General features: G+C 44.4%; 1 protein-coding gene across 1 annotated transcript in view; it reads right to left on the reverse strand.

Annotated features, from left to right (window-relative positions):
* The window catches only part of LOC310862358 (neural cell adhesion molecule L1.1-like), an 83,340-nt gene that overhangs the window by 38,733 nt on the left and 32,107 nt on the right, over window positions 1–12,500 (reverse strand). The window contains exons 2-7 of the mRNA XM_083770227.1: window positions 11,708–12,209; window positions 7,296–7,398; window positions 6,489–6,658; window positions 3,180–3,302; window positions 1,271–1,441; window positions 601–715 (exon numbers count right to left, since the gene is read on the reverse strand). Of these exons, the coding sequence (XP_083626353.1) occupies window positions 601–715; window positions 1,271–1,441; window positions 3,180–3,302; window positions 6,489–6,658; window positions 7,296–7,398; window positions 11,708–11,864 (839 nt within the window). The 5' untranslated portion in view covers window positions 11,865–12,209. The remainder of the gene's footprint in view (window positions 1–600; window positions 716–1,270; window positions 1,442–3,179; window positions 3,303–6,488; window positions 6,659–7,295; window positions 7,399–11,707; window positions 12,210–12,500) is intronic.

Here is a 12,500-nt window from a genome sequence, read left to right on the forward strand (position 1 = left end):
AAAAATTCAAAAGCATTTTTTTTTCCAGATTCAAAACGATTTTCTATTCCAAATGATTCTCGATTCAATACACAGGGATTTCATCACAATCTACTCTGCAGTCTTGAACTGAAGTGACTTGAAAATGACTGAAGAGACATGATGTTTACTGTGATTAGGGTGAGCTTACATTTAGCGATTTTTGGAAATTATGAATCGATTTTGAATCGCTCACAACTGAATCGCGATTCTAATTCGAATTGATTTTCTTTACACCCCTAACTACAGTACAGTACAGTACAGTACAGTACAGTACAGTACAGTACAGTACAGTACAGTACAGTACAGTACAGTACAGTACAGTACAGTACAGTACAGTACAGTACAGTACAGTACCAGTAAGACACCTAAGGGTGAGAAGCGCATATGGGATATATACTGCTGTTGGACATGACATTTCGGGAGACAATAATTGGCGCGAGCGCTCACACACACACACACACGCACACGCACGCGCACGCGCACGCACGCACACACACACACACGCACACACACACACGATCACGCACGCACACACGCACGCACATACTATGTGTGTGTACAAGAGAGCCGGATCCTTACAGGCCTTTGGAGATGCACTCGAGGACGAGGCTGTGGTCCTTGAGGGCCATCTTGGAGGTGTGGCTGCCATGGGGAAGAAACAGGTGAGGCTTTCTGCCACGCACAGCGTCGTTACCTTGAGGGGGGGGGGGGGGGGGGGAGGAGGGGGGGGAGGGGGGAGACACAGAAGAAGCCCAGAGATGAAAAAAAAACGAAGGAAGTTGTCGTATAGACATGTTGTTTTGTTGTTGTGTTTTGTTTTGTTGTCGTTTTTGTCTTGTTCCTGTCAACTGTATTGTCCTGTCTGTCTTTGTTTTTGTTTTATGTTATGTTTGTTTGTTTTTGTTTTGTTTTCTTGTTTTTCCCCCCCCCTTCTGTTTGCTTTGTTGTGTTATTTTACCTATATGAAAGCCATTCATTTGTTAGAAGGGTATAGGCCTTTTTGGTCAATGTTTCTTTTGCAACAAAATAAAAAAGCAGGCACTGTATTGATTTGTGTTATAATGACCAAAATAAATAAACTCTACTCTACTTTTATCAACCAAGTGGCTTTGCCGTTTTTCCCGAGACGGGGTGAGGTATGGGGATTGCGCGTGTGTGTGTGTGTGTGTGCGTGTGTGTGCGTGCATGCGTGCGCGCGTGCGTGCGTGCGTGCGTGTGGGTGCGTGCGTGCGTGCGTGGATGTTCTTACTGGGTGTGACGGTGAGGGAGATGGGCTCCTTGGGCAGGATGATCCTGGCGACCGGGTACTCGGCGTTGCAGATGTACTTCTGTCTGCTGTCGGTCCTCAGGACGTGGGCAAAGTACATGTTACCGTCCTGCCCCACCACCACCCTCTCACTCTGCTTGATGTGGAACATCTCTGCAGGGAGAGAGAGAGAGACACGACCAAAGAGAGTGTGATCAATGGGAAGGAAGCTATGGGAATGTGCGGACATATACAAACAAACAAGGATAATACTATAGCGGAGGAGCAACGGAGGAAGATGGCACGAATGCTATGTTTTCGGTGGCGCTTATATAAAGCGAGCGCACATCCTGAAACTCATTGAACCGGGTCCAACGAGCGTGCTGCGCGGAGTGGGCCTGCGAGCCTGAGCTGAGCTCTTTTTTTTTTTTACAGACTACTTCAAAGGCCGGAGTGGTGCCTAGTGTCATCAGAGAGAGAGAGAGAGAGAGACAAAAGCAGAGAGAGAGAGAGAGAGAGAGAGGGGGGGTGGGGGGGGACTAAAAACAAGGGGTAAAACCTCAGCTTTTCAGTGCTGCATTCATTAAGTGGAGTGGAAGCGGTCTGCAATGCAGTTGGGCGATGCAAAATCCTCCGATAGGACTCTTCGCGCAAACCGGCACGGTCGCACGCACGCACGCACACACACACACACACACACACACACACACACACACACACACACACACACACACACACACACACACACACACACAGAGATAAAATGCTAACACACAGAGCTACTCAGACTCACTGACCTATAGAGACAGATGAGACCGGTGGATAATAAGATCAGACAGACCATTTAGGGAGAAACCAGACAGACAGACAGACAGACAGACAGACAGACAGACAGACAGACAGACAGACAGACAAGACAGACAGACAGACAGACAGACAGACAGACAGACAGACAGACAGACAGACAGACAGACAGACAGACAGACAGACAGACAGACAGACAGACAGACAGACAGACAGACCCTCTAATCTCAGATGTTTCACGTCAAATGTCAAACAAACAAAGGAGGACGGAGTAGGAATTCCAACGGAACATTTCTCTTCATAATTGACAGGGTGGTAAACAATGTTCCCTCTAATTTTTTTTCGGTCTGAGCAAACACTCAAACCTCCTGAGCAGACATCAGCAACTACTGAGCAAACATACGTCACCTTGACACCAACTATCCAAACGTTAGATAATGCGAAGTGAGCGCCCCTCACTTCACACAGGTGTGATATTTTTTCATTTTTCAAAATGGATTTTGGTATACGAGTGAATCAATGAATAGTTACATAAGGTTACACAAGTTACAACATTTTTATTTTATATCAAGGTGGTATGCTAGCAATTTTAGAAATATTCAGTTATCAGTGGTTCTCAACCTTTTCAGGCTGTGACCCCCCCAAAGTAATCATATTTGAACTGGGGATCCCCCACCCAGACAAGCAACAGAATGGTTCCACAGATAAATATTGTGAAAATAGCCAATCTACAAGCTCGTTGTGAACTTGTAGATCGGCTATTTTCACCAGTTTGACCAGTTTTTATAGCATGGTTTGCGGATTACTTTTGATGCAGTAATGGTATGTTTTCTTTTCGAGCCTTTGAGGCATTATAAAAGTCTTAAAAGTCCTTAAATTGTCACTTCACTGTCATCTGGGGCCCCACAGGTTGAGAACGATTACATGGGGGGCATGAGAAACCGTAAAAACTTTATTGGGACACACACACACACACACACACACACACACACACACACACACACACACACACACACACACACACACACACACACACACACACACACACACACACACACACACACACACACACACACACACACACACACACACACACAGTGGGACTCACTCCGGTCCATCCAGTGAATCAGTGGGGTCGAGGAGCTGTTGGGCGGGTTGCAGGACAGAATGAGGCTGTCTCCCTCGTGCGCTCTCATTGTGCTGTCGGTCCTTTTCGTAGGGATGGGCTGAGCTGCAATGTGAACGCACGCACGCACGCACGCACGCACGCACGCACACACACACACACACAGGTAAATTAATTAGTCAATTGACAAGTTTACACTGAGATAAAATGTAATGACAAACATTGTTAATCCTGTTGCCAGATGTGGTTGGATATAAACTTTACTGTTTTCAGTCTCACTCTCTCTTTCACCCTCCCTACACTACATGTCTTTCTCTCTCTGTCTTTCAGAAATCCATAACAGTAACTTTGGTATCACATGGTTCACTTTACAGTACAGTATGTTGTTGTTTTCATGCATTTCTTTTTGGTGTGTACTTTATATATATAGTTTTGGTGTCTTTATGTAGTTCATTTGGTAGTGTTCTTGATTGTTCTTTATGTATCTGCATCAGTATTTTCCTGTTTTTCAGTTTTTTGCAAAGTTTTACCCTACAAAAGGAGAACAATGCAACAAATAGAAATAACATTGGAAATTAAATTTAAGCCCACAGACCTAGTACAGGACATGTGGGACTTTTAGTTGATGTACCGATAATTTGAATATAGACATACATGTATGTTTTTTTTAAATTGGTTTTAAAATGTTTTTAACTAGTGCACTAAATCTTCTGAACAGACTATATTCACATCAATATGTCTGGGTCCCCACTCCCCACCCACTCAGGGTTGACGAGTCACACCTGTAGTGATGGGAGGGGCACCAAAATGTGGTGTTTTTGATTGGGTAATGGGGGCACTCCCTTATTATAAATGTACAAACTTGTGTGTATGTTCACATGACCCGATGACGATCTAACAGATCGAAACGTTGTCAGTATTTAAATAAAGAACGTCTTGCTAGTACCTTTGGTGTACAGTCATTCCTACATAGACTTGTGTTATATAACTTATGTTAAGCCATTTTAGGCGGGAACCCCTTTTGGTGTTATACTTTATAGCTTATTGAGAAAAATAGCAGATCTATACAAGCTCATAGCGCGGCTATACGAGCTGGTATGGGTCTGCTATTTTGAAAAGTCTTTGAATGTATGTTTCAGAGCGAACATTTTTAACAAAAATATTGGCTTCTAGGCGGGGGTCATATTTTGAGATGGGGGGGGGGGGGGTATATATATTACCAGTAGAGATAATTCTGGGGGCTATAGCAGTCCGGGCAGACCTAGCAGACCTAGCAGACCTACAAGCTCGTAGCGCGGCACCGAGTGCCGCGCTACGAGCTTGTAGGTCTGCTATTTTTTTCTGCAAATCTTTTAATATTGATTCCTTCAGAGAGAGCGTTTTTAACTCAAATCTTTGCTACTGCAGGGAGGTCCCTGGAACAACATATTTTCAGATGTGTGGGGGGGGGGGGGGGGGGGGGGGCAGAGGCATATTACAGTACACATAACTTTTGGGGTCCTTGACATGAATTATTGAGCAACCACTGATACAGAAACATGAGGTATTTCAGAAAACTGTCATGGATTTAGAAGACTTTTTTTTTTTAATTTCGATGTCAGGCCTAAATGGGTTAAAAAAAAAGACTAACAGTGATAACAGGTCATTTGTCGGGTGAGTCGATTACATTATTCTTTCCAGTTTAACCCATTCTGAACGGGCACCCATTTTGGTGTCGGCATCATGTCATGCTTTAGCTATTGAAAAATAGCAGATCTACAAGCTCATATCGCGCCACCGAGTGGCGCGATACGAGCTTGTAGGTCTGCTATTTTTTGAAAAATCGAAGAACGACTGACATTTTTAGAATCTGATCTCAGGTCAGAATGGGTTAATCAGACCAGTGTGTGTCCAGTGGAAAACACCGTATGAATCTGATCTCAGGTCAGAATGGGTTAAAATACATTTGTAACCTTGCTTGATGTGATCATTTGCCTGTGGATTCAGGTACAGTATATAGAATCACACCCAGCTGTCCCATAAACCCAAAGAGTGAGTGACATCATCACTCAGTCTCCATGAGCAACGGTTACCAGGGTTACCGGATGAGCCAGCAGGAGGGGACAGGTGGCTGCAGTCAACCTTATACCTGTGTGTGTGTGTGTGTGTGTGTGTGTGTGTGTGTGTGTGTGTGTGTGCGTGCGTGCGTGCGTGCGTGCGTGCGTGCGTGCGTGCGTGTGACAGTGTTGTTTTTGGCAGCAAATTTTAGTTTTAGTCATAGTCTCTTAACCCTTTTACTGCTGCCATTTATTGAGAAATTAGGACCTAATTCATGCCAGCATTTTTTTAATTTGAGCTCTTATTTTGAAAAGCCACATTTTGCCTCAACCGGAAGTGAGCTTATCCCTGCCAGCTTTACGTTGCCAAGACAACCTTTGTTTACATGATCGAATCATGCCGGTACATTTTAGCACTCCACAACGTCGGCTCGTGCCGTCAAAGAAACGCTGTTTTGACCAAAAATGCCATCTGGGACAAGGAATAGGAGATACAGGCGATTGAAAGAAACGGATAGAATGGATTCTTATGGCGACGGTGAATTAATATGAACGATCCAGTGCAGTGCTAACAAGACTGCTAGCTAACCGGCTAACGTGAGTAGCATTATGGCTTGATCAATCATATTCACTATAAAAGCGCAATTGCCGAAGGGCTTCGGCAATGGCAGCAAGCGTTAATATCAAATTAATGCTTCAATTGCCGAAGGGCTTCGGCAATGGCAGGAAGACGGTTAAATCGTTTTCATTTAGTTTTAGTCACATTTTAGTCACCCGGAATGTTTTAGTGTCTAGTTTTAGTCGAGTAAATATCACAATATTTTAGTCGACTAAATCTACAGATGATTTAGTCGAACAAAATGCCTTGGTGCCGTCGTAATGACACTTGCTGAAAATAGCCGATCTACTGTGAGCTTGTATAGTTCGGCTATTTTCAGCATGCGACTAATTGTAAAATGACTTATAGTAGATCTCTTGTCCACTAGTCCCAACATTTTAGTCTAGTTTGTATATCTTGACAAAATTGTCAGTATATTTAGTCTTAGTTTTAGTCATCATAGCATAGTTTTCATTTAGTTTCCATTTAGTATTCGTCAGTGGAAAAAGGTAGTCGACGGACATTTTTCGTCTTAGTGTTTTAGTCGACGAAAACACCACTGGTGCGTGCGTGCGTGTGCGCGTGTGTGCGTGTGTGTGCGCGTGTGTGTGACTGTGTGTGTGTGTGTGTGTGTGTGTGTGTGTGTGCGCGGCGTACTCTCGGTGATGAGACGTATGGCGGGTGACATGGCGGTGCCCAGGCTGTTGGAGGCGTAGCATCGATACACGCCCTGGTAGAAGCTGAGTGGCTTCCCCCCCTCGGCGTGCCACGTCCCCGAAGCGTTCATCTCAGCGCCAAACTCCTTACCGTCCTTCACCCAACGGAAACTACACGCACACACACACACACACACACACACACACACACACACACACACACACACACCCAGACAGAGAAAGAGGGAAGAGTTTGGTTCGGAGAGAGGGGAGGGGGAGGAGAGAGAGACATTGAGTGAGAAAAGAGAGAGAGAGAGAGAGAGATGATGTTGTTATCCCGTTGATTCCATTAGGAGAAGATTGTCATGCTAACGGAGAAGCCAAGGGGAGGAAGAAGCCCAACAAGAAAACTCATTTATACTTCACGTGTTCCATACCGAACATTATCTCAGTTATATATGCTTATCGACAAAGCATATAGATCATTTTTATGGGTCACGGTGTTTCGAAAGGTCTTTATTTGATAAACCAAAATTCAATAATCGTATATACATTACAAGTAACAAACAAATCCAAATGCCAGTATAGTGAAAATATAGCCAATCTACAATTTCGCAACATGGTGCGAAATTGCGATGCGCCGTGCGTGCACTTGTAGATCTGCTATTTTCACTATAGTTTAGTTCCCGGGGAAACGCATGATCACTCTTTTGGATCTCGCCCTGAAAGGTTTGGGAACTATATGTAATGTACACAGACGTATTCCATCTATATGTAATGTACACAGACGTATTCCATCTATACTTACGTGGGAGTTGGAATACCGGTGGCCTCACACGGCAGTATGATGTCTTCCAGAGAGAAGGTTATGAATGATTCTGGTATTTCTGTCATCACCGGCGGCTGTGACACTACACATACACACACGCACGCACGCACGCACACGTACACACACACACACACACACACACACACACACAAACAAGTGACTTAAGATTTGTTGTGGCGCCGTCTACGTTGGGGAAACCTGTGGTCCCTTCCTTGCACTGGTAAACAACATATATAGTTCTATATGCTGTTCCAGATTGATTGAGCTTATAAGCCTGAATTTGAGCATATAGATGGAGGGTATGGGCATGCTTAAAGTGAATGGCACATCGAGTGGCAAAGCGACATGCAAAGTGAGTTTATCAGACTTTTCTGTTTGGATGCATGGGTTATCAAGGCCAGAAAGTGTAGTTTTTTTTGCCACTCAGTATAGGCATTCCTGCATAACTTAACCGGGTTTGATGATGATGATGTCACGCGCATACCCTACCCATTCTGACCTGAGATCAGATTCATACGAGGTTTTTCCACTGGACACACACTGGTCTGACGAACCCATTCTGACCTGAGATCAGATTCTAAAAATGTCAGTCGTTCTTCGATTTTTCAAAAATGGCAGACCTACAAGCTCGTATCGCGCCACTCGGTGGCGCGATTAGGAGCTTGTAGATCTGCTATTTTTCAATAGATAAAGCATAACGTGATGCCGACACCAAAATGGGTGCCCGGTCAGAATGGGTTAAGACATGATCTCCGACGTAGCTGGGCTGTTTTAGTTCAGTTATGTCTATTATGGGGAACTATGTGTGGGTGTAATTGTTATGTTCATTGTATGGTTTGCTCTGTGGGTTGAACTTGACCAAGCCATATTATGTGACTATGTGTGACTATGTGTTGGACTATATGTGACTATGTTTCTATGAGTACCAGTAGGGGCAAAAGTGGCGCTGTTGTGCCAGAAACAGAGAGGGAGAGATAGTGCTGCACTGTTGCCTGCTAATGAGAGAGAGAGAGAGAACCCATTCTGACCGGGAACCCATTTTGGTGTCAGCATCATGTTATGCTTTAGCTATTGAAAAATAGCAGATCTACAAGCTCATATCGCGCCACCGAGTGGCGCGATACGAGCTTGTAGCTCTGCTATTTTTGAAAATTCGAAGAACGACTGACATTTTTAAAATCTGATCTCAGGTCAGAATGGGTTAATCAGACCAGTGTGTGTCCAGTGGAAACCTCGTATGAATCTGATCTCAGGTCAGAATGGGTTAAATAACTTGATTCAAGGTATGCGGTTTATAGCTGTCCCCTACTTGCAAAACAAAACTGGAAAAAAAACTAAATTGTTATGATGCTTCCATCCCATTATTGATTTATTTATTATTGACTGATTTGCTGCATGTGGTGTTTTTATTTATTTTATGTTCTTATATTTAATTTTGTTCTTTGACCATTAGCACATCCTGTGGAACAGACATGACATAATTAATGAATGGTTGTGTATGGAGGTTTGAGCACTTTTCTCACTCATTTATCCAATGAGTTATGCTCTCTCTCTCTCTCTCTCTCTCTCTCTCTCTCTCTTTTAGCCACATTAAAAGATTCCTTAGGTCCTATAATTCAATCGGACATGCACAGTTATACATACTGTACTGTTGGTCTTAGTGGTAATTAATAGTTGAATTGTATTCAATTTCAAATGCCTTTAATCATAGTTATGTTAACTTTATGAACTAAATACAAATACATGTCCAATGTATTTGTAAACAAAAGACAATAACATTGTGATACTACTCATTAAGCTACTAATAGACTGAAGTAATTAAAGCGGGTCATGTTTGCATGTTTTGAATGGTAACAGATGAAACCAATACTAATATCAGTATTTCGATATTAACCTGAGGGCCACATGTGGCCCCTGGGCCGCCAGTTGCACATGTATGGCCTACATGTAAGCAAATAACCAGGTCAGATTCCTTGTATTGATGAATACTCAATAAGAAGGAGTCTGACAAGCATTTAACCTTACTCACAGGGTCTGTGACAATTGAATTACAGATACATCTCTTTTGAATATAGTACAGTGTGTTGCCATCAATTGTGAAGAAGGGCAGGAGTGAGAGAAGGAAGGATGGAAGATGGATGGATGGAGGATGGTCATTAACACAACAAAAACACAACAAACACACACACACAATATCAAATTGTTCATTGTACTACTGTTCCACTTACTGTTATTCACTTTATCTGTTAGTCCACAAGAAAGCAAGAAAGAAAGAAAGGGAAGAGAGCAGAAGAGACACACTTACAGTGCAGGCAATGGCATAGTTTTAATTAAATATGGCGTAGGCACGCTCGCACGCACGCACGCACGCACGCACAGAGAGAGAGAGAGAGACAGAGAGAGAGAGAGAGACACACCATAAATGTGCACATGTAGTTTTTCATGTACCTTCATTGGTTCATTTGATTAGAGCACAGACAGCAGACATTGTGCAGGTTGTTGTTGTTGTTGTTGTGACTGTTCCCAGACCAGATCATAACTCCTCCTCTGCCGCGCACGGTGACACCCGCTCTACAGGATCCTCCCCTCGCCGTCTCTCTTAAGTACCCCCTCCCATTCTTCACCATGCTCTCTCTCTCTCTCTCTCTCTCTCTCTCTCTCTCTCTCTCTCTCTCCATCCTCTCTTTCTCTCTCGCTTCCTTTCGTTTGTCGTTTTTCTAGCCCTCCCTCTCTCCTCTCTCTCTCTCTTTTAGCCACACCCAGAAGAAAGGGTCACTCACTGAAGGTCAAACTGAATATGATTCCTCCGTCCATCCCACTCCTCCCATCCCCCCCCCCCCCCCCCCCCCCTATCTCTCTCTCTCTCTCTCTTCCATCCCTGTCATCCTGTCTTCCTGTCCACTGGGACCATGGTTAAGCTAACCTTTGACCCCAAACTTCAGAGCAGGTGGTCAGTGTGTGACTGCGGTTGCTACAGTAACTGATCATTCTCTGTGTGTGTGTGTGTGTGTGTGTGTGTGTGTGTGTGTGTGTGTGTGTGTGTGTGTGTGTGTGTGTGTGTGTGTGTGTGTGTGTGTGTGTGTGTGTGTGAGTGTGTGTGTGTGTCTGCTGCATTCACAGACTGGCCCCAAACTGCCTTATAATTGACTGTATTGTTGCATATAGATATTGGAATTCTGTGTTATGTTGTCATGGGGCCCAGAATTCTGTGTATGTGCACACGCACGCACGCACGCACGCACGCTCGCATGCACGCACGCACGCACGCACGCACGCACGCACGCACGCACGCACGCACGCACGCACGCACGCACGCTATAGAGCGTCGCAGTACCGCCCACTCGAGAGACCCGGAAAATAAATCCCTGTTCATTTTCCTCATGGACTCTTCAGAAAGTATTTATTTAAAGGAGCTATAACATAAAATTCAACTTTTTCAATTTCTTTTGTATTTTTAGGGCTCACATATATGTGTTTTCTATCCCCACAAATAACCAATTTTGAACAATCAGGCTTTCGTATCATATTATAGGTGCTTTAATAGAAATTGCTCTCAGGACCAGCTCGACTGATTTTGGCCTCATCGTGATGTCATCAATGTCACCCTACTTTGTATAATTCCTCCTCTTCTTCAGTTCCAAATTTGCATTTCCACTTGTTTACAATGTCCACTATTGTTGATTTTCCAAGCTGGCATGGAATGGAAACAAGCCTGGTTTTATCTAGCATCAGTATTATAATGACTCAAATATTAAATAATCTGCATATCAGCACCCCCACCACCTCAGGACATTGTGGTACTGCAGCTAAAACTGCTTTCAAAGTCCAGCAAGAAATGACAAGGCCTGATTATATCAGAGTGGTGATTGAGGCTCAAACCATTAGAAATAACTTTTGATGGACATAGACAATATGATATTAAATATTAAAAGCAGTTTTAAAATGCATGTTTAAACGCTTTAAAGACGTTTACGCCGCGGACAAAGCCAACTCTTGTCGTGACAAATCATGACAACAAACACAATTTTTCGGGCCAGACAAAGAATTACAAAGTAGAAAAAAAAACGGCAGGTTATACAACACTTTTTTGTTGTTGTTTTTCTTCTTTGTAATTATTTGTTTGCTCCAAAATATTGTGTGTGTTGTCATGATTTGTCACGACTCGAGTTGGCTTCGTACGACGCTTAAAAAAGCTCTTTTAGATAAATACGTTTTGAAATGCCTATGGGGGGAAAGGAAATACATCGGGATTCATTTCCTGGGCCTGCATGCAGCGTCGTCATGAAAGGGGGGCGGGACTGCGACGCTCTATATAACTCTACGAGTTCCACAAGTTAACATGCAGACGCTGCGCGGTTTGCACAGAGGAAGACGCATAATAATATACTCACAGCCTTCCGGGATGTGGATGGCTCCCTGAGCGGGGGGAGGCGTGGCCAACAGGAGGAGGAGGAGGAGGGGGAGGAGGGGGGCGTAGTAGAGGAGGGGGAGGGGGGGGGCTGCTCCCCTATAGCCGCCCGTCCGCCCTGCATGCTGTGACACGCGCATCTCTCAATGTCCCATCAAAAGCACCGCGCCACACCCACACACTCATCAACACACACACACACACACACACACACACACACACACGCGCTGATACACACACGCACGCGTGCGCACGCACGGACGGATTGCACAATCTTTGCGGGACCCTTTGGGGAGTATATATATAAGGCGAGTGGGGCAGCCCCACGTGTGCGTGCGTGGCGGGGTGGTGTGTGTGTGTGAGTGAGTGTGTCTGTGGACGTGGGTCACACTGCGAGCGGTCGGCGGCCCTCCGTCCGTCCGTCCGTCCGTCCCGCACTGACTGGAAGTCCTGCGGTTTCCAGCTGCGATGGCTCTCCTCTCTCACTGTGGTGGTAGAACGAGATATAGAGAGAGACGGAGAAAAAGGAGACGGAGAGAGGGATAAAAAAGGATAAAGAGGGATTAAATAAAATGAAATACAACGGTGTCGTTGAACGGTGGACGTGCATGTGCAGGCCGAGACTGCAGAGACGTCAGTCTCGGTAATTTATATAGCTATTGAAAAATAGCAGATCTACAAGCATTGTAGCGCGCCACCGAGTGGCGCGCTACGATGCTTGTAGATCTGCTATTTTTGAAAAATCGTGAAAATGTGCCTTAAATCTTTGATTATAT

The sequence above is a fragment of the Protomyctophum parallelum genome (genome assembly GCF_964188405.1).
Source record: "Protomyctophum parallelum genome assembly, chromosome: 7".
In the NCBI taxonomy this organism is placed as follows: Eukaryota; Metazoa; Chordata; class Actinopteri; order Myctophiformes; family Myctophidae; genus Protomyctophum; species Protomyctophum parallelum.